The sequence below is a fragment of the Mustelus asterias genome, chromosome 8 (assembly GCF_964213995.1).
Source record: "Mustelus asterias chromosome 8, sMusAst1.hap1.1, whole genome shotgun sequence".
In the NCBI taxonomy this organism is placed as follows: domain Eukaryota; kingdom Metazoa; phylum Chordata; class Chondrichthyes; order Carcharhiniformes; family Triakidae; genus Mustelus; species Mustelus asterias.
The window spans coordinates 53728260-53754828 of NC_135808.1; the positions used below are offsets into that span (position 1 = coordinate 53728260).

At 49.2% G+C, this 26569-nt stretch overlaps 1 protein-coding gene across 4 annotated transcripts in view; it reads left to right on the plus strand.

The window, feature by feature from the left end:
• The window catches only part of LOC144497876 (pre-B-cell leukemia transcription factor 1-like), a 486513-nt gene extending 468853 nt beyond the window's left edge, over positions 1-17660 (plus strand). For all 4 annotated transcript variants that reach the window (XM_078219312.1, XM_078219311.1, XM_078219314.1 and 1 more), the window contains one exon: positions 17568-17660. In XM_078219312.1, the coding sequence (XP_078075438.1) occupies positions 17568-17660 (93 nt within the window). The remainder of the gene's footprint in view (positions 1-17567) is intronic.
• The last annotated feature ends 8909 nt before the right edge of the window (positions 17661-26569 follow it).

A 26569-nucleotide genomic window follows, 5' to 3' on the forward strand; every position in this document is an offset into this window, starting at 1 on the left:
CGCATGCTGTTATCATGTAACCAAATATTTCATAGAATTGTCATACAGTGTTACATCAGAAACTGGACAGTAAGTACCTATTAAAGCCTTCACAACATAGCCCTGTCATGACAAATGATAGTCACACAAAGACCAGTATTTCGAGAGATCACTAAAATATGTCAAAGAGAGCCCACCCAGCCTCTCCAGCGTGACTGGTTACGGAACCATTGGCCAGAGTTTTACAGTCCCTCCCACCGGCCAGATTTTCCATTCCTGTCAAAGTCAATGGAATTTTTGTAATGGCCCTGCCTCATTTTCCAGCCCTGCCCTAATACTGAGATGGCTGTAAAATTACACCCATAAAATCACACTGTCGGAGGCCATTGGCCCATCGTGCCAAAGCCAGCCTTTTGAATGATGGATATTAACAAGGCTTTTGATAAGGTGCCAATGGTAGAATAGTCCAGAAGGCAAGAGCCCATGAGGTCTCGGGCAAAAAGGGCACATTGGACCCGAAACTGGCTTGGTGGTAGGAAGCAAAGGGTTATGGTGGATGGGTACTTGCCTGACTGGAAGGTGATTTCCTGTGGGGTTTCGCAGCTCCCGTGCCTTTTTTGGTACATATATATTTCAATGTTTTAGCTTGGCATCATTGAGGAGTTTGTGGATAGAAAAGTCAGCCATTAGGGTTGATAATGAAGATGAAATCTGTGGGCCACAGGAAGATATCAATATCAATGGGTTGGTCAGTTGGTGTGGAGAGAGTGGGGTTGGGGTGGGAGCACCGCAGAGCAGACCATGGTCATGTGACCCAATGTTGAAAGGAGGCCATTGATGGAGGTGGTCCACCCCACCCCCCACAATCCTGCTCCAGGCTACTTTCTGGGTTTCCCTGCCTCTGCCCCCCAGCCACCCACTCCACACGCCTAATCCTCCTGAGAGCATGAAAATTGAGGCTGGGTGGGAAATGGGCCTTAGCTTCTCTTTCATTCATTCATGGGACGTGGGCGTTGCTGTCTGGCCAGCATTTGTTGCCCATCCCTAGCTGCCCGAGGGCAGTTGAGGGTCAACCACTATGGCTCTGAAGTCACATGTAGGCCTGACCAGAAAAGGACGGCAGATTTCCTTTCCTAAAGGACATTAGTGAACCAGATGGGTTTTTCGGACAATTGACACTGATTTCATGGTCATCAGCAGATTCTTAATTCCAGATGTTTTTTATTGAATTCAAATTCCACCATCTGCTGTGGCGGGATTCGAACCCGGGTTCCCAGAAGATTAACTGAGTTTCTGGATTAATAGTTTAGCGAGAATACCACTGGGCCATCGTCTCCCCAGCTGGTCATTAATTGACCACTTAAGGGCTTCAATTGCGCCCATGGCGGATAGGCCAGCCAAGGCCTCGCCAGTCCCATCGTAGAGTTTTAGTGATGAGGAAAGATTGAATGACCTCCCTTCTTTCTTGAACAGTGAGGTTATGTTTGCTTTCAATCCAAAGGGAATGTACCAGGACCTATGGAATTCTGGAAGATCTATGCCAATACATCCACTATCGCTGCAGCTACCTCGTTTAAAGCCTAAAGATGTCGGACATCTGGTCCTGAGGAGTTGTCAGCCATTAGCCCCATCACCTTCTCCAGTCACTTTTTTAACTACCTCTAATAGCTTTACGTTAGTGTCAGGTGGGGTATAATGTGGGGAATGTACAGTTGTCTACTTTGACAGGAAGAATAGAAAAGCAGGATATTATTTAAATAGAGAGAGACTGCAGGAAATACAAAGGGATCTGAATCAGACAATAGTTAGTACATAGGCAAGCAAGTGAATAGGACGGCAAAATAAAATGTTGACCTTTATTGCAAGGGGGATGGAGTATAACAGTGAGGAAGTCTTGCTACAGATTTATCGGGTCTTAATGAGACCAAATCTGGGAGGTTTGTGTGCAGTTTTGTTCTCCTTACATAAGGCGGGATATAATTGCATTGGAGGCAGTTCAGAGAAAGTTCACTTTGCTGATCTCTGGGATAATGAGTTTGCCTTACAGAGACAGGTTGAACAGGTTGGGCCTGTTAGAAGAATGAGAGGTGATCTCATTGAAACACCAGATTCTGCGGGGGGCTTGACAGGGGAGATGCTGAGAGGATGTTTCCCCTCATTGGCAAATCTGGAACTAAGGAACACAGTTTAAAAATAAGGGTCTCCCATTTAAGATGGAGATGAGAGGGGATTGTTTCTTTCAGTGGGTCCTGTGTCTTTAGAATACTCTTCCGCAGAGAGCTCTGTCGTTGAATATATTCGAGGCTGAGTTCGGCAGGTTCTTGATGAACATGGGAGTCAAAACAGCAGGTGTGATAGGCGAGATTTAGGCAACAGTCAGATCAGCCATGATCCCATTGATTGGTGGAGCAAGCTTGATGGGCCGAATGGCTTACTCGTGCTCCTATTTCTTATGATCTTCTGAAGAGTGCCATTTTCACTCAACCCTTGGAAAGCTAATGAGTGAAAAATGATACTGGAGCCAATCTTTACTCATTTATTTACAGCATGAAACATTACAAGCACGCATCTCCTAACTCAACCACTCCACAGTTTCAATAGGTGTCTCTTTATCTGCAATCGAGTGGAACCCCATGCCCGCCACATGCCTGCAATCAAACTCAATTAATATTTAATTAACTCCTGGTTTCCTATTATATCAAGAATGTTTAATGTCTCTTTTGCCATGAAAACAGAAACAAAGGACTGAATTTCCCTGGCTCCTGGTGGGTCTGGATGTCAAGCCAGGAAGAAATTCTAGAAGTAGTGCATTCCTGCTCAAGCAGCTCTTGCTGGAGACAGGACCACCATTATACCAGCGACCTATCCAGCAATGGCAGCTAGTCAATGAGATCAATTCAGGCCCACTGGGATGGGGAGGGCAGGACGAGGATGTTGTCGGGATCTTCATGGTGTCAGAACAGCGCCCCCTCCAAGATGGGAGGCCGATGGAAATTTGGAGGAGCCTTCAGCTGGTAGAAGGGGTGGGGTCCGCACACCTCCAGTACAGGCCCGACTCGGATAAGATGACCACAGCAGCAGCCCCCTCCACGCTGATGGCCTGACAGTCATGGCCTGGCTGGAGTTTCTGCTTGTCCCGAGGAGGGAGCCTCCATTTTCAGCTCAGTCGGAGTCTCCTAGCTGCCTCACTGCTGCTCACCTCTCCCGGTGAGTCTGTCAGCCAGACGCCGATGGGGGTGGGGGGTGGAGGGGAGGGCTCTCATTGGGTCCTCCACTTCCCCAACCCAATTCTTCATTGGACAGGGCTTCTAAACCTCTTTGACTGTTTCTGGGAAGATCGCAACAGACATCCCTCCACAGCCACTTCTGGGTGGCTGACCCAGAATTGAGGCCATCTGGGGAGATTCAGCCCAATGTATTCATTTAATGGCTGCCATTTTCTTACCCCGCACTATCATTTCCCTGCCTGTATCGAGCCCATGCTTACTCTCACTAATCTCTTCATTCCTTCATACCTTTCAAAGGTTTTACAATCTGTTTTTAGGTTTCTCTTTGTCATCCTTTGCCGAATTCTCAAACCCTTTCAATCCTCAGGCTTCCTGCTCTTTTTGGTCTCTCCCTTTAAACTAATTCTTACCTTCAACTTATTAAAAAGAATCGACCTGGAACCTGACCTGTTTCTCTGCCTCCTGAATATTTGCAGCGGTTTTTGTTCCGATCTTTAACTTCTCTTGTTAGCCATGGTCAGAGAGTGTTGTTTTCTGCCAGGTGTTTGCCGTTGTCCTTTCTGATCATCTACTCTGGCCCCACACATCCACACCGTTTGTTGTGTTGGGAGACAAGATCCTAATTTCAGAGTTTTGCTCAGATTCAGGATTAGTGTTATTTGACACCGCGCTGTTTCTGAATAAAGGTGCAATCAGTTGCTTTTATTCCTTGCCCTTCATTCCTCTATCTCTCCCCTTCGATGACTTTCCATCTCTTCCTTTCACCGATGAGTAAATGCAATGATTGGCAACCACCAGTTAGCTAACAAACAGCAACAGGTTTATTACTTTTTTAATTAATTCATGGGACATTGGCATTGCTAACTGGGATGTGGAGATAGCCGGCGTTGGACTGGGATAAACACACTAAAACGTTACTGTTGCTAACTGGGCCTGCATTTATTCCCATCCCTAGTTGACCTTGATAAGATGGTGGTGAGCCGCCTTCTTGAACTGCTGCAGTCTCTATGGTGTAGGTGCACCCACAGTGCTGTTAGGGAGGGAGTTCCAGGATTTTGACTCAGAGACAGTGAAGGAATGGCGATATACTTCCAAGTCAGGATGGTGAGTGGTTTGGAGGGGAACTTGCAGGTGGTGGTGTTCCCAGGTTTTTTGCTGCCCTTGTCCTTCTAGATGAAAGTGGTTGTGGGTTTGGAATGTCTAAGGATCTTTGCTGTTTACAATTATTTCCAGACTGTCACAATCAACGTGTTCATTCTCAGCTCTAGGGTCAATCTGTCTGCAAAAGCCCGCACTCTGCCCTGAGATCCTTGCGTTTGTTCCCTATTGGGTGATCGAGTCACATGACTCTTCTACTGCATGCCACTTAAAGGGGTTAGTTACGACATCCTTTGAGTCCCTTATTACACAGTACATTAATAACTTATACAATTTTCAAAAGAATAGTAATAGTGTTAAAATAGTCTGTCAAGGGACTCTCTTTTTCTCTGGGAGTGACATAACTCAACTGGTTGATGTTCAACTGTAGAGAGAGTTTTGGTTGGATTTGCTTCACTGGGACTTTCTTCTGGTACTAGCGCATCACTTTCCACTATTTCCTCAGCTTCATTGGGAGCAGCACTTTGGCCCGCCATTGGCTGATCAGCCACTTCACTCCTTGGACAACACTACCTGCTGGCACAATTGGATCAGGCAGTGACTCTGGCTCATGGGACGGTTCCCACTGCCCCGAATGAGCCACGTGTTTCTTCACTAACTTGTCCTGTACTTTCACTTCACAGGACAGTGGCCCCCCATCCTGGCCACAACAGCTCCTTGGTCTGCTTCCAAAATTCTTTACAAAGACTGTCTCGTCCATCTCAAATGCTCTCTGGAGTTTCGACAAATCACGTTTCCTTTTTTGACAACTCTGATATTAGAGCAACGTGAGTCCCTGGTCGATGTTCGAAGGTATATTATAGGCAGCAAGAATAGTGCCCTTCATTGTATTCCAGAAGAAGCAATTGGTGGAACTACTTTGTCTTCCCTGAAAAACCCTAAAAGTGTCCTGTGGTCTGTGATGATAGTAAAATGTCTCCCGTATATGTATTGATGAAACCTCCTGATGCCGTAGATAACAGCAAGGCCTTTCTTTTCTATCTGGGAGCATCCTCTTTCCACATCTGACAGGGTTCTTGATAAAGACCCGACGGGTCTCTTGGACCTGTCAACCATTGTGTGGGATAACACAGCTCCAACCCCATATGATTGGCGGCACGGTAGCACAGTGGGGCGGCACGGTAGCACAGTGGTTAGCAGGGCGGCACGGTAGCACAGTGGTTAGCAGGGCGGCACGGTAGCACAGTGGTTAGCACTGCTGCTTCACAGCTCCAGGGTCCCGGGTTCGATTCCCGGCTCGGGTCACTGTCTGTGTGGAGTTTGCACATTCTCCTCGTGTCTGCGTGGGTTTCCTCCGGGTGCTCCGGTTTCCTCCCACAGTCCAAAGATGTGCGGGTTAGGTTGATTGGCCAGGTTAAAAATTGCCCCTTAGAGTCGTGGGATGCATAGGTTAGAGGGATTAGTGGGTAAATATGTGGGGGTAGGGCCTGGGTGGGATTGTGGTCGGTGCAGACTCAATGGGCCGAATGGCCTCCTTCTGCACTGTAGGGTTTCTATGATCTATGATGATGATGCATCATATGGAAGTATTATTTTCTTAGAGGGATTAAAATGCACTAATGAACTTGAAAATTGAAATGCCTGCTTAACTTCTCTTTCTGTGGCATTTTCCAACGCTATCTCTGGTGTTTCTTTAACAGCACATGCTGTGGGAGGACCTGCCCCGCCCATAATAGTTGACCATCCCAAGGAAGGATCTGAGTTCTGAGGTGTTCCGAGGAGCCGGTGCCTCCTTAATCGCTCTCACTTTGTCCTCCATTGGGTGTAGCCCCAAGTGTCCACCCGATAACTAAGATAAGCCACCTCATTTGCTTGGAAGGTGTATTTTTCTCTTTTTAGGCACACCCCTGCCTCCTGAAATCTCTTCAAAACTTTATCCAAATTGGCCATATGTTCCTCTTCGGTGGATCCTATTATTAAAACGTTATTCAAATAAACAACTCTGGGCAAACCCTGCAACGAATTCTCCATAGTTGGCTGGAAGATGACGCAAGTCGGCGAAACCCCGGATAGTTGATGTATCTATCAGTATAGCTCCTTACGAATATTTATTGGGACATATTCTCTTGATGCATTGTTCAGTTCTAACTGCTGGTAAGTGTGGCTCATGTCCAATTTGGTATATATCAGACGCCCCCAGCCAACTTTGCATACAGATCCTCTATTTTGGGGATGAGGTACCTATCCAGTTTCACAGTCTGGTCCACCATCAGCTTGTAGTCCCCGCACATACAGATGGTCCAGTCTGGTTTAACTACTGGTACAATGGATGCTGCCCATTCTGAAGATTGTACGGGCCTGATGATGCCCAAGTCTTCCTTTTAGCTCTGTCTCTACCTTCACTACGAACGCACAAGGCACAGGTCTTGCTCTAAAAATCTCAGGGTGTCTTCCGGAAGGATTTTGCTTGCAATCCTTTGATCTTTCCCAGCTCCTCCTGGAACACATCTGGTATTTTCTGATGACTTCATCTGGGCCTCCCTCCTTTATATTTGAAAAATTTCCAGCCAGTTTAACTGCAGCCATTCATGCCCCATTAAACCCAATCCTTGGCCCGACACGGCTATCAGTGACATTTGTGCAGAGTGTTGTCTATTACTCACTGGAGTCAGGATCTTGTTCTGCAATTCTTGTAAAAATTAACCTTCCTCCAAATTTTTCATTGCGGTCTGAGTTGCTGCTGTTTTCCTCATTGCCAATGTAGTAAATGCAATAACTGGCGACTGCCATTTAGCTAACAATAGCTGATCACTAATTTATAACTATTTACAGAGTACTGTAATCGACGTGTTCATTCTCAGCTCTTGAATCAAGCTGGCTGCAAAAGCCCGCAGTCTGCCCAGAGGCCGCCACACTCATTCCCCATTGGATGATCAGGTCACATGACCCTTCTGATGCGGGCCCCTGAAAGGAGCGAGCTACTACAGCACCTGTCCAACCAATGTTACACACACCCATGCAGAATTATTTTTGCCAGTTGAGATAATGGGCCTTAGTATATGTAAGTGGTGCAGTGACTGTCTCTGGCGGGGGGGAGGGGGGGGTGGCCCTGAGCAGACCCTGCTAGCGAGTTCATAGAAACAAAGAAAATGGAAGCAGGAGTAGGCCATTCGGCCCTTCGAGCCTGCTCCGCCATTCATTTTGATCATGGCTTATCATCAAATTCAATGTCCTGATTCCACCTTCCCCCCATATCCCTTTATTCCTTCAGCCCCAACAGCTATATGTAATTTCTTCCTGAAATCAGACAACGTTTTGGTCTCAACTACATTCTGTGGTAGTGAATTCCACACATTCACCACCCTCTGGGCGAAGAAATTTCTCCTCCCCTCAATCCTAAAAGGTTTACCCCTTCTCCTCAAACTTTGACCCCTAGTTCTGGACTCCCCCACCATTGGGAACATTCTTTCTGAATCTACCCTTTCTAACCCTGTTCGAATTTTATAAGTTTCTATGAGATCCCCCCTCACTCTTCTAAACTCCAATGAATATAAAGAACAAAGAAGAACAAAGAACAGTGCATAACAGGGACAGGCCCTTTGGCCCACCCAGCCAGCATCGATCATGATGCCTGCCCGAACTAAAGACCTAGTCTCTTCTCATATGACAGTCCTGCCATCCCAGCAATCAGCTTGGTAAACATTCGCTGCACTCCCTCCACAGAAAGAACATCCTTCCTCAGATAGATTCCGTGAGGTAGGTCCAATCATTCCAGGTCTATCCACTGGAGGAAGTCACAGCATTGTTGCTGAGTGAGCAGCTACCTAGTGGATAGAGATGATGTTCAGTCACAAATTTGGACATGGTTAGAATACTGGACAGCAGCAGGTGGGACTTAACCTTTGACGTGTCCTGATGGGTGAGTCTGGTCTACGCTTCGCATTTTAGATGGGACAGTCCTGCTTGAGAAGGTTGGGATCACAAGAACTTATCTGATTATTCAGAGAGACGCCTGAAAATGCCATGGGGGCGATATTTAGAGAACAATTCTAAGTGTCCAGCAAGCACGAACATGGGAGAGTTTCTGGGCAAGTCTTTACTCCAAAACTTATGCAATTAGACGATGAAAAAATGGGCTAGACCACTTCCTGCCACTAGATGGAGTGGGCGGGGCTTAAATCGCTTGCTCAAGCAGCGGAGTGAGGTATTGCGCATGTGCAGATCTCTGTGGCTGCACATGCGCAATTGCAACAGCAGAGGCCTGACAGCTCTGAGATCTGTCAGGTCTCTGCTGCTGCAGATAGCCACAACAACCCCCGCCTCCCCCCCCCCCCCCCCCCCAGCTATCACGCGGACCTGCGGCTGATCACGAGAGCCCCACACCACCCAGAAATATCACCCCTGCCACCCCACCCACTGCCCATACTGATCACACCCCTGCCGCCCCACCCCCACCGATCTCCAGCAGAGTGGCAGCAAGCGCCCCCTCCCTCCTCATACCAATCGCATGCAGTGGTCCCCCACTCCATCCCCCACCGATCGCAACTGCAGATGGCAGTGGGCCCCCCCACACACCCGATCGGGCCACCCAAGCCTGGCCTGGCCCTGCCCCTTCAGGCCTCATCCCCGACACTGCCTGGTGGACAATGCCAAGGTGCCTGCTAGGCAGTGCCAAGGTGCCAGGCTGGCACTGCTAGGCTGGCACTGTAAATGGGACTCCCCCCCCCCCCCTTGCCCCTGACCTCCCCGGGGGGGGGGGGGGGGGGTGCTCAATGGCCTCCAGTTCTACCGGCAAAGCCAACACAACTGTTTGTGGGGACAAGGTGCTTTCTTCATCGGAGAGAACCTCTCCTGGCGAGGCCACAAAGGCAAGTGAACCAGGACGATTGCTTCCCAGGCTCACTAGTCACATTGAAGTGAGAATTTAAATATATTTAAAGAAACTTGTTCAGCCTCTTGCTGGAAATGGCCAAGAGGCTGATAGCGCCGGCTATCCGGTGCCGGTAAGATCATGAGAGGCGAGAAGTCGGGCGCAATCCTAATTTTTCGGCTCTCGGGCGATTTTACCGACTCGCTCCGCCCATCGATGGGCAGGCCGGTAGAATTACAGCCTTTGTGTTTTCATATTTCCAAATTTAGTCTTCATCAGTCTCTGATATCGTGAACTTTGATGTGTTTGGTGGTTTGAGCACTTTTACCTTCCATTAGCGGAGAAAGGTCAGCAGCATGTCTGCTGAATACTCCATCATGTAATACCTCCCTGCTCTTAATGGAGGGGGAAATTAGCCTCAATGGCTCCAAATGGGGCCCCTCTGACTCGGTTACACTATAAACCTCCACCACAGCTGCCCTATGGGAATAAATCTTGGCTCGATCTTGATTTTGGGCCCTTGGACAAGGCTGAAGGGCCAGCTTCTTCCAGTTCCCCCTCAGCACCAACTCTGGTGACTTTGGGGGTCTCCTGGGCCCCCAATTCAGGATTCGCAATCAATTTGAGGCCTAGCTCACCTGCTTACCCAGAACTACCTGGGACCCAGTGGTAGCCCAGAGATTGCCAACCAGTCTCTCTCAGCGAGTACTGGGCCTGAGGTAGTTCTCGATAAGCAGATTGGTACACTCGGCTCCTCAGGGCTTGACAGCAAACTCCCCAGTGAGGGTGCGAGAGGGGACCAAGGGAAATCTTAACACCCAGCAGCGCATACCTGACCACGGCAATGGAACCCAATCACATGGGCAGTAGGAGGTAAAGAGGAAGCAACTCGTCTCCTTTCCACAGGATTGTTCATGATCGGCTTATTGGACTGCACTATGAATGAAACCTCAGCTCCCTAGTTATCGAGAGTAACCCCCCACCCCCCCCCAACTCCCTCACCCCACCCTGGCGTTTCCTCTGTTACTGTCCATCAGATTCTAGGCCATAACACTGAAATCAAAGCTACCACAAAACAAATGCTTCAAACAAACCATCCAATATTCCATACCAGACATCATTGTACAATTCCCTGCCTTCTGGGTGCCTTTACCCGTTTGAGTCATCCTGGCCGCTGGCATTCACTAGGAGAGGCTGCAGAGGGGCCTGGCAGGAGGTGTTGAGCAGCTCCGGGCCTAGTGTCCAGGCTTCACCTCGCCATGGGTGACACCCTGCAGCCAGGGCTGGCTGACCGTTGACAGTAAGGGCTCTGGGGAAGCGGCAGAGGTGGGAGGATGAATACCGTCATCCTGAGAGTGTGCTCATGCTCCACGGAGCCACTGCATACTCTTTCCTCCCCCCCCCCCGCCCTCCCCCCGCCAAGGGGTCAGCGACCCAGCCATCTCAGTGAGCTGCTGGGTCACAGATTGCTGGTGTGAGCGTCCCAGCGCTGTTAGCCACCGCCGGGATGGCAGTATGACAGCAAGCTGAGATTCCATTCCCTCAGTTTGAGCTTCACACTGAGTAGCTTCTGCTTGTTCTGCAGTGGAAACTGAGACACCAATTGCCAGACGCTGCATCATCGCTGGATCCACAACGCTCACACGGAGTGGGCCACCTTTTCCACTCTGGAAAGGATGGCTCCAAGCTCCTGTGTCAAGTTGGACCGACACTCCCCCACGCTCCTTGATAAGGACAGCAAGCTTTCAAGAGGCCATTCGGCCCACTGAGTCTGCACCAAACCTCTGAAAGGCCCTCCCCTCTGCCCTATCCCCGTTACCTCGCTCATTTACCCATGTCCAATGTACCTAACCTCCAAATCTTTGGACTGTGGGAGGAAACCGGAGCACCCGGAGGAAACCCACGCAGACACAGGGAGAATGTGCAAACCCCACACAGACAGTGACCCAAGGTTGGAATTGAACCCGGGCCCCTGGCGCTGTGAGGCAGCAGTGTTAACCGCTGTGCCACCGTGCCGACCTCGAGGTCTACACTGCTTACAGTGACCTCCACCCTGGCTGCTCCCACTGCCTTCCTGGGAGAGCCTCTGCGCGGTGGCACAGTGTTTAGCAGCGTTTAGAACAGGCGCCAGAGCGTAACGACTGGGGGAATTTCACAGTAACTTCATTGCAATGTTAATGTAAGCCTTACTTGTGATTGATGAACTTTTAAAACTTTAAGCTGGCCCCAGTGGAGCTCTGACCTCCTGTCTACCTCCTGACTGTTGCTATCAGACAATAGTTACTCTCTATCTTGGGGACCACTGAGTGTCTGCAGTGGGCAGCCAGCTCACACCTTAAAGCCTGTTTCATTTGCAGTCAGTGGACATGCAGCGCAGACACTCCACATGACTGAGTGGATGAGCATTTTGCAAATTGGTTTAAAGAATTAAAAAAAAACGACGCACACTAAATTTTGCCTCCAAGAAATGACAGCAGCACAGAAAGCGGCTGACATCCACAGACTGTGCTCAGCATCTGCCTTCGATGTAACTGTCTTCCCTGTCACTGTCTTAATTGCAAGCGGTGCAGTCAATTCTTGTTAAGTGAGAGCCCAATTTAATCAGAGCTGGAACACGCCGGTATCGGGGGGCGCTGCTCATTAACAATTCCCAGCTCCACGGTTAGGGTCTCCACTGGCTGATGGAGCCAGCATGTCGTGAATCACCCGCTTGTAGACAGAGGAATCTGTGAAGCCCAGTGCTCTGGCTATTGCAAGGTAGGAGGGCCCAATCTTCCATCAGAGCCTGCCCAGAAGCCCGCGAGAAGTCTCGTCTTGCTCACTTTGACGGTTTCGCCTGATGAGTTTTTGAGGTGAGCTCTCCTCACCTGCAGTACTGAACGTCAATCGGGAGACAAGGGGAGATGGGAGGGTATTGGTATCGTCACTGGGCTAGTAACCCAGAGGCCATTGGAAAATCATTTTCCGATCATTAACCAGCAGCGAGGAGGTGGCAGACAGCCCTTCTGCCTGGAGCCGAATTTAAGTCCTTCAGTAACTAATTAAAGGGGTCTTAAGGTCCTCCTTTCATCGCCACTGATTTTTATTTAGCCAGTTGTCGGTGGGCACTTCACCATGTGTGGAGATCACCCAGTACACCTGGGAGGTGCCTTTGCGGGCTCAGGGGTGATGTCAGGGGATGGTCGCTCCTGATCACGGATCCTGTGGCCCACAGAGGGATCTCTGGAGCAGCAAGAGCTGCCCCATGTTGGAAGACCCCCTCATCACCCACCACCCCCATGCCCTTGCCGGGACCTGACTGGTTGACGAACGCTGTGCACTCATCTGAATCCCGGGGCCTCCTCCATGCGAGCTGGACCTGACCGCCTGCAGTCCCAGCGGTGGCCACAGGTCCCAGTGGCGCTACTGGGGGTGAAGAAGCGCCGGTCCTATGATTGGCTGACGGCTCTTGAGGGCGGCACCTTATCCTGAAAGGAGTAGAAACCCCGACTGCAGGCAGATACCTACCTGAGGGTTAGAAAATCCAGTTGTTGCTCCCAGACCCAGCCAAGGCAAAGTTGTCCCCACTGTGACAGCCATGCTGCTCTGAGCACAGGAACTGGTATCTTGACTAGAAAGCAAAATACTGCGGATGCTGGAACCTGGCTGAATTGACTAAATAAATCTATCTCAGTGCTTTTATTCCACACGTCCCCCCCCCCATACTTTGTTCTTCTGACCCTGTCAGCGTATCTTTCCATTCCTTTCTCCTTCATGCACTTCCCTTAACTGCCTCTCTGCTATTCACCTCAACCACGTGGTAGCAAGATCCATATTTGAACACTCTGGGTTTATCCGCGACTGTTTCACATTCATTTGGTTCCTGCCCCAAGTGGAGAGAAGCTTCTCCACACCCAACAGATCAAAGGCCTTCCCGATGTTAAAGACCAGAGGCAGGATTTTAACGGACCCGGGGGGGTGGGGGAAGGTTAAAATTACTCGGCGGCCTTCCCACCACCCTCCTGCCTGCCCCAACCTGCCTGCAATTTTACACTGGGATGGGTAAGGCCTATGCTTGCCCTTGCCGCAGTTGACTCTTCAGTCAGTTGGGGTGAGAAACCCTGCCACCCAAAAAATCCTACCGCTCAATTTGTTCACCTGTCAGCCGTGCCTTTTCGAGAGGAAAGAGCTTAAACGCGTTCTGATGACCCCGGTCACCTCTGTAAATATTTCTCGCACCTTCTCCAAGGCGCTTCCAGCCTTAGACCTCATTGATCAGCACGGTCTCATGTGGGGGAAAGCCAGATACTTACCGAAGGGAGAAAAGAATAAAAGATCATGCTGGCAAGGTGAAGTAGAGTGGGAGGCAGTTCATGTGGAGCATGAACTCTGTCATCAGCCAGATGGACTGAATGGCCTGGTTTTGTGGTAAAATACAAGGTAGGGGGGCCAGATGTTTCTCCAGCTTTGCTGCTGCTGTATGAAAGCAGGCTACTGTTACTGTTCCCAGTCACTCAGAATGGTATCAAATTCAGAGGGCTGTGGCAGAATGGCGAGATAAAGAAACACAATGGGGACAATTCTTGGAGATAAATAATAGCCGCAGTAAATATTACTTTGGAGAGACTCCATCACAAATTCTGCCACTGCCCAGATCGCAGGGTGAGCAGTATTCCACTAATGGTCAATGTCTCATGGCCTAACCAGGAGTGCTTCCCGAGTGTGTGTGTGTATCTGTGTGGGATGTGTGTATGTTCCTCTGTGTGTGTGGTGTGCGAGTGTGTGTCTGTCTGTGTGAGGTGTTTATATGTTCGTATTTGTGTGTTTGTGATTGCGTCTGTATGTGTGGGTGTCTGCGTGTCTTTTTACATGTGTGTGTTTGTGTGTATCTGTGTCCGTGGGTGTGAGTGTGTGTATGTGAGTGTCTGTGAGTTTCTGTGAGTATGTGTGGGTGTCTGCGGGTGTGTGTGTTTGTGTATGGGTTTGTGTCTGTGTGTGTGTGTCTGTGTGAGTGTGTGTGTTTGTGTGTGTGTGTGTGTGTGTGTGTCTCTGGGTGAGTGTGTGTGTGTGTGTTTGTGTGTATCTCTGGGTGTGTGTATCTCTGGGTGAGTGTGTGTGTATCTCTGGGTGTGTGTATCTCTGGGTGTGTGTATCTCTGGGTGAGTGTGTGTGTGTCTCTGGGTGTGCGAGTCTCTGAGTGTGTGTGTGTGTCTCTGGGTGTGCGAGTCTCTGGGTGTGCGAGTCTCTGGGTGTGTGTGTGTCTCTCTGGGTGTGCAAGTCTCTGGGTGTGTGTGTGTGTCTCTGGGTGTGCGAGTCTCTGGGTGTGTGTGTGTGTCTCTGGGTGTGCGAGTCTCTGGGTGAGTGTGTGTGTCTCTGGGTGTGCGAGTCTCTGGGTGTGCGAGTCTCTGAGTGTGTGTGTGTGTCTCTGGGTGTGCGAGTCTCTGGGTGTGTGTGTGTGTCTCTGGGTGTGCGAGTCTCTGGGTGAGTGTGTGTGTCTCTGGGTGTGCGAGTCTCTGAGTGTGTGTGTGTGTCTCTGGGTGTGCGAGTCTCTGAGTGTGTGTGTGTGTCTCTGGGTGTGCGAGTCTCTGGGTGTGTGTGTGTGTCTCTGGGTGTGCGAGTCTCTGGGTGAGTGTGTGTGTCTCTGGGTGTGCGAGTCTCTGGGTGTGCGAGTCTCTGAGTGTGTGTGTGTGTCTCTGGGTGTGCGAGTCTCTGGGTGTGTGTGTCTCTGGGTGTGTGTGTGTATCTCTGGGTGTGTGTATCTCTGGCTGAGTGTGAGTGTGTGTGTGTCTCTGGGTGTGTGTGTGTGTCTCTGGGTGTGTGTGTGTGTCTCTGGGTGTGCGAGTCTCTGGGTGTGTGTGTGTGTCTCTGGGTGTGTGTGTGTGTCTCTGGGTGTGTGTATCTCTGGCTGAGTGTGTGTGTGTCTCTGGGTGTGTGTGTGTGTCTCTGGGTGTGTGTGTGTGTCTCTGGGTGTGCGAGTCTCTGGGTGTGTGTGTGTGTCTCTGGGTGTGTGTGTGTCTTGTGGGGTTTCACAGGGTTAAATGACTTCAGTCTGCAAGGGGCTGAATCTCACCGAGGATGGCAACCCCTGAGGCATCAAATCCCCGCTGTCAATCCTGGTGTAAAACATTCCTCTGATCCTGTCTATCAGCCGCAATGACAAGCAAAGTGGGAATTTTTATACAGCCTTAACAGCGGAAAAGAAAAACCGAAGGAAATGAGGGCAATTAGGGCACTGACAGGGAAGCAGCCTCTCAACAAGAGGACATGTTATTGGAATGTTCTCCCCTCTTGCTGTGACTGTCTGTGTGCTGCTCGCATGGCTTGTGAGAGGGATTGGGCAGTACTTACTATCAAATAACAGCCTTCCAAATGAGAGGCTGCCAAGAGGCCCTTTCTGCTGCTGCTCAGCTAATGGCATTTAAATTTGGACTAATGTCCCCAGCGCACTTTAATCTGCCTGCTTTCCAGACACAAAATTGATTCTGCTTTCTGCCCCTTATACTTACCTTGCCATCTTGAAGGCAGTAATTTTTAGTAATAGCCTCTTTGCCGAGTTGTTCCGTCGTGACCTTTTGGGAGAGGGCTTGCTCGTTCAGCCGTTTGGTTTCAGTATTTTTAAAGGGACAGTGAACAGGGTGAAATGCCTGTGGGTGGGGAAATCGGCACCACACTCCCACTTGGGGGTTGTGACTTTAAGTGCCAACCTTGGCTGGCACGACTATCCCCGAGAGCGTCATGGTTGGCTCAGTGGTGGGAGGGGGGGCCTTACTTCTGCCTCGAAGGGTCGTGGGTTCAAACCTCACCTCAGAAATCAGAGCACATAATCTAGGCTGGCACGTCAGTTTAGTACCAGGACGAGCGGGCAAACAAAAACCACTGGCGGCGGTGGAATCAGGTGTGATGAGATTGGCGGAAAAACAAGCCACGTCCTGGACAACATTCCTCCCACAACCAAAACCATCAAATGCAGCAGCTCCTCTGCATTACAAAGGTTGCTACTAATGATGGGCACAAGCGATCACGTGTAACCAGTGTGAGGCTTGAATTATCTGATATTCCACCATTAAAGATGGTCAGAGTGCAGTAAGAGTCTCTCATGGCACGGTGGCACAGTGGTTAGCACTGCTGCCTCACAGCCCCAGGGACCCGAGTTCGATTCCCGGCTCAGGTCACTGTCTGTGTGGAGTTTGCACATTCTCCCCGTGTCTGCGTGGGTTTCCTCCGGGTGCTCCGGTTTCCTATCACAGTCCAAAGATGGGTAGGTTAGGTGGATTGGCTTTGCTAAATTGCCCCTTGGTGTCCAAACGTGTGTAGGTTAGGAGGATTCGCAGATAAATACACGGGGTTACAGAAATAGGGCCTGGGTAGGATTGTTCTCAGAGAGTCGGTGCAGGCTCGATGGGCCAAATGGCCTCCTTCTGTACTGTAGAGACTCTATGGTCTATCTATTCTATGACCCCACTGTTGCAGGCTGTATCTTCAGCCTCCAAAGACCCAATACTCTGGAATTCCTTCCCTAATCCTCTCTGCCTCTCGACCTCGCTCTCTTATAAAGTACTGTCTAGAACTTCACACTTTGACTAAGCTTTTGACCACTTGCTCTATTATTGCCTGATGCAGCTCATTATGAAATGTTGTTTTATAATATCTCCGCAAAGTGCCTTATGTGCTTTTATTCTATTAAAGGTGCTATACAAATGCAGATATTTGATATTGTTGTAGTAGGTGATAGTTCATTACAACACAGCAAGATCCCAGAAACGACCGTGGAAACTAAACGACTAGTTCAGCTCACCGGGATTGGTTGAAGAGTAGATGTGGGCCGAACCACAGTGAGGGGGGGCGGGGGGGGGGTCATTGCTTCATGCTGTGGGATTATTCATATCTACCCAATCAAGAGAGCAGAGACCTGGTCTGTTGGACATCACCTCCCCACACGGGGCACTCCCTTAGTACCACACTGAACAAGAGCTGGAGGCTGACGGGGTGGGGTGGGCGGGGGGGTGGTGATGTTGGGGAGGGGTGATCTCCCCGGTGTGTTAGAACAGCAAAAAGACTGATTCTCTGATTATCCTGTTGTTGTTTCTGGGATCTTGCTGTGTAGAAATTGGCCCACATTCACAGTAGCCACACTTCAGCCATCACGCCCTCACTGGGTGCTCTGGGACATCCGGAGGAAATGAAAAATGTGAAACAAGATTCAAAGTTCTGCTTGATGCTTGACATTTGGGTGGAACGGGTAGAGTTAATTCACCAGCACTGACATAAAGTCATCTTTTTAAAGAGGCGTTTTAAGTGGTTTCCAAACGGCTTAAATGTGTAAACGTGAGTTTCAGTGACCTTGTCAGTATAATTGTCAATCAGCATTGTCCTCACTTCATTCCTTGCTCCAAGCCATTTCTTTTTCTCCGCAGACTAATGGAGGTTGGCAGGATGCAACTACCCCATCTTCAGTGACGTCACCAACAGAAGGACCTGGAAGTGTCCAATCTGATACTTCCAACTGATCTCCTAGCAACAGGGCATTCCGGCAGCCCACAGGCTTTCACTCTGCACTGACCAATCAGACAAGGGGAAGGGGGGGGGAGTGGGGGGGTGGGGTGGGGGGGGGGGGGGGTGGGTGGTGGGGTGGGGTGAACCGACCCAATCAGCTTTCTCTTTAATTTTTGGTGGGTGCTTGATGGCCAATTGGGACAGTTTGTTCAGTCTTTCTTTGTCTGGGTATGGATGCACTCTCTAAGTGAACATTGTGAGATAAGACAGGAACTTTAAACATCTTCACACCTCTCCCAATGGACAATTACCTCATCATAACTACATCTGAGACCAATAAGGAAGTCCTATCCTTGCATTACAGCGCTCACACTCTACCTCTTTGTACCAGTCTCTCGCCTGCTCAAACCAAATTTATTTTCTGTCAGGCACTTGCATCTTGGTTACTCGACGGAAATACATTATCTCGGCATTGAATTCTTGAGTGAGTGGGCCCAGGGTGTTAGCCATCTCCTGGTGTGTGGATGCCTATCAGACAAAGCTCCAGTGCAGAATACAGAATTCACCCCCCCCACCATTTTGTGAACCACATCAGCTGCAGGCCTATGAGCTGCAGGTCCCCTCTCTTCAATGGTATCCATTAACTTTCAAGGAATAGTCTCCCTTTTAAATACCTCAGTTGATTATACGTGTGTATCCCGCATTGCGTGATGATGTTAGTCCTTCCCCCCCCCCCCCGCCTACCAGGTACACTTCTGGTCAGATTAATTCTGAATTTGATTTTCTCGTGGTTTCCAAGGTTAATGTGTGTTAGGCCTTTTGGTGCTTTCCATTTTACAAATCCTGGGCTTGGGCTCGTTTGTACGCTGCATCTGCCTGACCTCTCAGATGCCATAGTCAGTTTGAGTGTTCACACAAGTAGTGGTTCTCTAAAGTAAACAGTAATCCTATCTTGCCAAAGGTAAAGCCCCACTAAAGGGCTGGGGGGGGGGGGGGGTGGGTAGTCCTTTGGAAACACCTCGAGAGGCTGCTTGGTTTAGTTGAGAAGCTCAAAGCGTTGAACTACATGGATAGATTTGCACAGATGAGGCTTGTATTTGCCAACCTACTCCCCCCCTCTCCCCGCACCCTCCCCCCCTCCACCCCTCCCCCCTCCACCCCCACCAACCCCCAAGCAAGAATAAGGATGTGGAAATCTGGACCGCCCTCCCTGCCAAAAATACTGTTGGACAACTGAACATTTGAAAACCTGAGTTTGGTGGATTCTGAGAATTTTAGGTCCGAGCACAGAAACAAGGAGAATCAGTGGAGTAATGATATAATCAGCCATAATCTAATGGAATGGCAGAACAGAAGCCAGGGGCTGAATGGCCTCCTCCTGTTTCTGTGCCCCTTAAAGCACTGATAACGTTGTACTGCTTAATGGATTTGCACCTGATACTTGGGCTGTTTAAGGTGGGTTAATAGCAATGATGCAATCACACACTAGACTGCAACCGGAAGAGGTCAAATGCCAGCACATGAACTCCGCCCATCGAACTTTCACCCCTTTGATCCATGTTCCTTGTCAGACAGGTGGACATTGACTCTTTAGCCAGTGAAGGGTGATGAAATAAAGGGACCCTCTGACCAGGCATGTTACCGATGTCCCCCTCAACAGCACCCAAGATGGCAGCTGCATTTTGGCCATGTGATTGTCTCTCGACAGCCATTTTGAATTGGGTTCTCTTGACCCACTCGATCTGGAGAAACAGCAGTCTTACACTCCACACCTAATATTACTCTCCACCAACCGGACAGTAAAATCAGGTCAGGTTAAAATTCCTCCCAGTTGCTCCAAAGGTGATTTACAAGCCAGCCACAAGCCGAGCTGGAGGCCACAGCCACCAGTTGTTACCGATCTTGTCGATTCCAGGATGTTACCACACACGGTCCTTCCCTTCTCCTGAACAGTCAGACTACACATCCCCCTGTAGTTAGCAGATTCCGCTCAGATACAATTGTTAAACCCGCCACTTATCATCTATGTGTGGAAAGAACAAAGCTATCTCAACATGGAATGAGGCTGTATCAGCCCACCCTGACCATTGGACCTATCCACTCTCATCCCCTGCCCTGACTGAGTGTTAATAGACACATGTGGTGATGATCCCACCCACTAAGAACTCATATCTCCTCTCTCACCTCCTCCCCCCCCACCCATTTAAAGTTTTGTTACAAAATCTGGGTCCGCATCTATTTAATTTCTGATTCGCCAACTATCTTCCCTTTCATGCACTTCTATTAGCTCCCTCCCCTTTCACCTCCCTCCTCCAGCTCTGATTCCTCACACCTCTCATTGCTCCCTCAGCCTTGGGATCAGCCCACCGGATCTACGCTGTGTGCCTTTTTCATACCTCCAATGTTCTTTGCATAAAGCAGTGGGAAATGTTGTGTCCAGATCTCCAGCTGAGGTCTCACTGATAACCTCATCATCTCCTCGCTTTGGTCCTCATGCTTTGCTTGTTTGTCTGCCTCTCTCCGCTGCCTCCGTCTCTTTGGCAGAAGCTTCTAGAATGTGGAGAGGCAAGCGGGAGACTTGAGGCCCTCAGGCAGATACCCAGAGTAAGACATAGCCACCAAGCCTTACTGGGATGTCCATGAGCCGTCATGACAACACAATGGAAACGAATGATATATCTTCACATCAATGCACTGATTGGTGGACTGCGGTGACCAATAGGTGCCAAGGAGATCTCATTTGTACGGATATGTTAAGGGGGATCATTTCAAATGCTTTAGGAAACCATCAACAATAATAAAGAAAAAGGCTGTTAGTTAAAACTCACCTCAACATCCAATAGCTAGATTCCTAATTCAATTGTTTGTTCAAGAGATTGAGGCCCCTGTTCTGACTGTTACTAATAGATTTGAGAATCATACAATGCTTAGGGCTGATTTTCATGTCCTGTAGAATGTCTAATTGAATGTCTAAAGTCATCTATCACTGGCGTGTTCTGGAATTTGATTACCTTGGGATCCAGGCTACAAAGACCAAGCTCAGGTGGGGAGGGGTGGGGGGGTGAGGATGGACATTTTTAACCCTCCCATATCGTTAGCAGACCTTTTCTTCAGCTTTTAATGTAAGTTCTCCGACAGGGGGGAACGAAGTCTTAAAGGAACACCGTCTTCACGAGATCAAATCGTTTGTTTCTGGGAGTTGCGGAGAAGAAGAGCTACGGGTCAGTTTTGTCACTAAGTTGTCGAGGGCGAGTGATTGTGTAACATCACTGTTGTCAGAAAGAATAACAGAGAAAAAGCTGGTTTGCTCCAAGCAATGAAGATGTCACAACCTTAAGTGGGGAAGGCCCCATCATGTACTGGTCCATTTGCCAAAGGCTCCTGGCTCACTCTCAGTCAATCCCATAAAGTGGTTATCTTTCTTTTGTGCAATGAACATTATCTCTTCAGGCCATTAATACGATACCAAAAACAATCAAAATACAAAACAAAAAGGTACAGGCCAGGAAATAAATAAGAACGCCCCCCCCCCCCCCCCCCCCGCCCCACCCAGCCCAGCCCAGCTTTGCTCACACTTTCCTCACACATTGTCCTCACTCACTATCTGAGTCTTGTTATCTGTAATTATGATCGAACATTTAAGTCTGAATGTTCTTGTACAGGGGACAGAGAAGGGAGGGAGGGTGGGGTTAAACAAAGAACCAAAAACTGTCAAGAATATCATGTGTAATCCTTACTCTGACTGGCATGTGAATCCAAACTGATGACTGTTTGCTAATCTTTGTGTCACAGGTGATTATATTCCCTCCTAGATGAAGATCTCCATTTCTGTGTGAAACACTAAGAGTGCCGAACTATCTACTCTCCCACTGGCTTCTTGTATTTATTTAGTGTTGACTGAGCAGAGGACACCTAGGTTCCCATCTTTTTTCTTCTAATCTCATGTTCAGGACTGACGACAGGTGATGTGAAAAGCAGTCTCGGCACTGAGATCTCTCTGTTTGACGGCTTGTTGGAATGTTCTGAGTTTTCCAATCGTTGTTGAGTGCCTCGACCCTGTTGTCAAGGGTGCTCAGGGGTCCGGTAGATACAGAACGCCGCTCTGCCTCACCTTAACCATTCTGTTGACCGGCTGCAAAGTCTGTAAAGACATGGCACGCTGGCTCACACTCTTGCTCCTTGAGGTGAGAAGGTTGTGACCTTGACCTGGGCGGCACGGTAGCACAGTGGTTAGCACTGCTGCTTCACAGCTCCAGGGACCTGGGTTCGATTCCCGGCTCGGGTCACTGTCTGTGTGGAGTTTGCACATTCTCCTCGTGTCTGCGTGGGTTTCCTCCGGGTGCTCCGGTTTCCTCCCACAGTCCAAAGATGTGCGGGTTAGGTTGATTGGCCATGCTAAAATTGCCCCTTAGTGTCCTGTGATGTGTAGGTTAGAGGGATTAGCGGGTAAAATATGTAGGGATATGGGGGTAGGGCCTGGGTGGGATTGTGGTTGGTGCAGACTTGATGGGCCAAATGGCCTCTTTCTGCACTGTAGGGTTTCTATGATTCTATGAATCCACTACAGAGACATGAGCACCTAATCCTCTACGGCACTCAGCGACACTGTCTTTGAGATGGGATATTGCCTGTCCAGGTGGATGTAGAAGGTCCCACAACATTATTTTGAAGAGGTTCAGCATTTATCCGTCAACCCAGCCCATTAAAAGATATTGTTTGCTCACTCTCACATGGTTGTTTGAATGACTTTGCTGTGATTCCTCCTTCACAACAATGACTGCACTCGTTGTAAAGTTCTTTGGAATGTCCTGAAAGACATTGATGTCAATCCAAATTCTCTTTTTGCCATGAGATTCAGATACAGACATGTTGGATGACTGCTCACATCAGGGGAACACCAGCACCAACAAAAGTTGGGACAAATGGCCTGCTTTTGTCTCGGAATATCAACGCTGCTTAGGCACGAGAGCCAAACTGCCCCTCTGTTGCCCCATGTTTGTGCGCCAGTTGTCACTGAGACAGTGAGGAGAAAGGCTCTGAGAGATTTCCGAACACTGAAGGTTGTTCAACCATGGAGTACTTTTCATACTTGGAGTACTTTTGGGCGGCACGGTGGCACAGTGGTTAGCACTCTGCCTCACACCGCCATGAACCCGGGTTCAATTTCGGCCTTGGGTCACTGTCTGTGTGGAGTTTGCACATTCTCCCCATGTCTGCGTGGGTTTCCTCCGGGTGCTCTGGTTTCTTCCCACAGTCCAAAGATGTGCAGGTTAGGTTGATTGGCCGTGCTAAAATTGCCCCTTAGTGTCCTGAGATATGTGGGTTGGGGGGGGGGATTAGTGGGGTAAATACATGGGGTTATGGAAAAGGGCCAGGGTGAGATCCTCTGTCGGAGATCGGTGTAGATTCGATGGGCTGAATGGTCCCCTTCTGCACAGTAGGGGTTCTATGATTTCATGATAGCAAGTCCTCCAAGTAGAGGCCATGCATATTTCAAGATGTTCCAGGCATGCAAGGTTGTAGTGCGTGATGGGGGAGGCCAGTGGATTCCATTTAACTTTGATACTGGGCTATGCGGGAGTGAGGAGGGCAGTAGGATTAGTTTTGAATTGATACAGGGATATGTGAAGCAAGGGTGACAGCGAGGTTCAATTTGGGTTGATGCAAGGCTGTGGAGGGAGTGAGCAGGGCAGTATGGTTAAACTTCAATGGGCCAAATGGCCCTGTGTGCTGTCAGGCTCTGGTTTTCTCAGACACAGTGGGATAGCAAGTAAAAAAATGACCATAGAAAGTCCAGTCAAGTGAACAGTACAACATAGAGACAGAGAAGGGAGGCCATCAATCCAGAAAGGTCCCACACCCCAGTCCTTTCCCTGAACGCTCCACCCTCTTTCCATGCCATTGCCCCACCACCTGTACCATTGTAGCATCTAATTATTCTTAAAATGATAACTGAGTTGTCAGCTGTAATCCTGCATGGGGAAGGTATGTGCACGTGTGTGTATGTTTGTGCATGTCAGTGTGTGTGCATACGTGTGGGTTTGTGCAAATATGTGTGTGCACTTGTGTTTGTGTGTGTATGCATTCATGTGTGTACAAGTGTGTGTGTTCACTCGGGCGTGTAGGTGTGTACTCATGTATGCATGCTTGAGTACTTGTGTGTACATGCATATGTGTAGGTGTGTGCACTTTGTGTGTATGCTTGTGGGTGTACTCGTGTCAGTGTGTGTGTGTATGCCTGTATGTGCACTTTGTTTGTATGTTTGTGGGTATACTTGTGTATGTATGTGTGTGCATTTGTGTGTATGCTTGTGGGTGTACTCATGTCTGTGTGTACATGTCTGTATGTGTGTGCACTTTGTTTGTATGTTTGTGGGTATACTTGTGTGTGTATGTGTATGTGTGCATTTGTGTGTATGCTTGTGGGTGTTCGTGTGTGTGTTTGTGTGTATGCCTGTATGTACACCTTGTGTGTATGTTTGTGGGTATACTTGTGTTTGTGTGTGTATGTGTGTGCACTTGTGTGTATGCTTGTGGGTGTACTCATGTCTGTGTGTACATGTCTGTATGTGTGTGCATTTTGTTTGTATGTTTGTGGGTATACTTGTGTGTGTATGTGTGCATTTGTGTGTATGCTTGTGGGTGTACGTGTGTGTGTGTATGCCTGTATGTACACCTTGTGTGTATGTGGGTGTACTTGTGTTTGTGTGTGTGTGCACTTGTATGTATGTTTGTAGGTGTACTCGTGTGTGTGTGCGTGCATGTGTGCCCTGCGTGTGAACTCGTGTGTGCGTGTCTGTGTGCACACACGCTCCTGGTTTACCAACCCACCCCACTAAAATCAGCAGCGGAGCGAATGTGCCACAGTCTGACCCTTCACACGATAAAAAATCAATCAATCTCCAGTGAAAGGTTAACAACACTTTAATTTATTTAGCGCCTTTAACAGAGTAAAACATCCTCAGGCTCTTCACAGCAGCACCCTCAGACGAAGCTTTGACTGCCAGTCACAGAAGGCGATAATTTGGTCAAGGTGGCCAAAAACCCTGGTCAAAGAGTTTGGATTTGAGGGAGTGTCTAAGAGAAGGAAAGAGAGGTGGATAGCAGGAGAGGTTTAGGGAGGGAATTCCAGGACTTGGGGCCCGGGCAGCATAGGCACCAATGGTGGAGCCAATGAAATTGGAGATTGTGGTAAACCACTGTTAGCTTATGACCTGTATATGTGACATGCCTGGACACATCCCTGCCGGCCCTACCCGAGACTCCTCCCCCCCCCCGGTCCAGGTATAAAGGCGACTGCTCCCCACTCCCCTGCCTCAGTCTGGACCAGTTCATCGGCATGGGTGTGCTCCAAGTCTTTTGCTCATAAAAGCCTATTTGTTCTTGCATACAAACTAGTCTTTGCTCGATTGACGGTGCATCAGAGATGCTTAACACAGGCAAAGGGTGAGAAGTGGAACAGCACAGAGAGGGCGTTAGGGCTGGAAGAGTTTCATGGGATTGGGAGGGGATACTGCACCAGCTTGCAGCGGGGGTGGGGTGTGGGTGGGGGAGGCGTTGTATGGTTCGGTGACGAGGGTGAATGCCGAACAAAATAAAAGTACGTAAACAAAATAGTGCTGGAAATCTGACATAAAAAGGAAAGTGCTGGAAATATTCAGCAGATCAGGCAGTTTCACTGGAGAGAAAGAAGAGTTCATGCTGACTGAAAGAGTGGCCGAGTCTTCTGATCCCACACGCCGTGGGAATCGTCACGGGTGGGCTGGTAAATATGACAGACAAATGAAAAGTCTGTTGACCTCAGGCAGGACTGGAAAATCCCACCCAGTTTCTCTCCGGTTGCCGTCGCAGAAGCATAAAAAGGTTCCTTCAAAAGAGTCACTGGCCGCCTGCTTTTCACATCACCTTTTACAAGAATCTCCTAAGATATGAGCAATCCTGCCGATTCAAAAGATAGATGTGAATCCATTTTGATTTTGATTTGACGGGAGCCGTGCCGCATTCGCATGTTGGTTTTCATTGTAAGATACTGCCGTTTCGTTTTCCAACTGTGTCTTTCATTTTGTTTTGACTCACACAGAACTATTTGTAATTACTTTAGATTCTTTGTTCGTGTTTGCCAGTCAGCATCGGGTAATGGGTCATTTTTATCTACAATTAAGGTTGAAAGTTAGGACACACAGAATAATGAGGTGTCGATTTGGAGGATTTTTAATTTGTACTTGTTAATGCATAAAGCAAAATAAATTGTTCCACTTGTTGCAAGTGGCAGACCTCTCCCTGGTTATTGAGGTGAACTGATGGGGGTTTAGGGCAAATAGGCCACTGGTCAATCCTATCCACCCTCCTCCCACAGCACAGCACCACCTCCCCCCACCCCCGCAACCCCCCCCAACCCCCACCTCGCCCCCAACCAGATCCACTCAGACTCAGTCATGTCTTGTAGCAGCGTGGTCACCTGGACGGAATGCTCCCAGGCCCCCACGGCAGGTTCGCTGCTGGGTGTGGGGGGGCAAAATGTGGTGGGAGGCCCAAAATTCGGCATGAATTTCCTGCTGGGTCTTCGGCTGGTGTCCCATCACGGTGGGTTGGAAAACCCGCTGGAGACTGGCATCAAACTGACTTGCATCCTGCTAATGGGATGCAGTTGAAAGCCCAGCCGGAACCTTCCAGCCACCCCTTGTTCGATTTCCCGTGGTGCCAGCGGGCAAACGTGTTCGGTCCAAAACATGTCAAGGGCAAGGTGGCATTGCAGAGGTCAGGACTCACCTGAACCAATGTCAGGGGCTGCCTCTGGAGTTCAGAATGGAAGCTGCCGACAACTCTGGAGCACCACAGCAGTGGGTGGGGGAACATCTACAGGCGGACCTTCCACCTCTAATGTAATCGAGGAGGTCCATCTTCATGCTTCAGAATGTTCCGG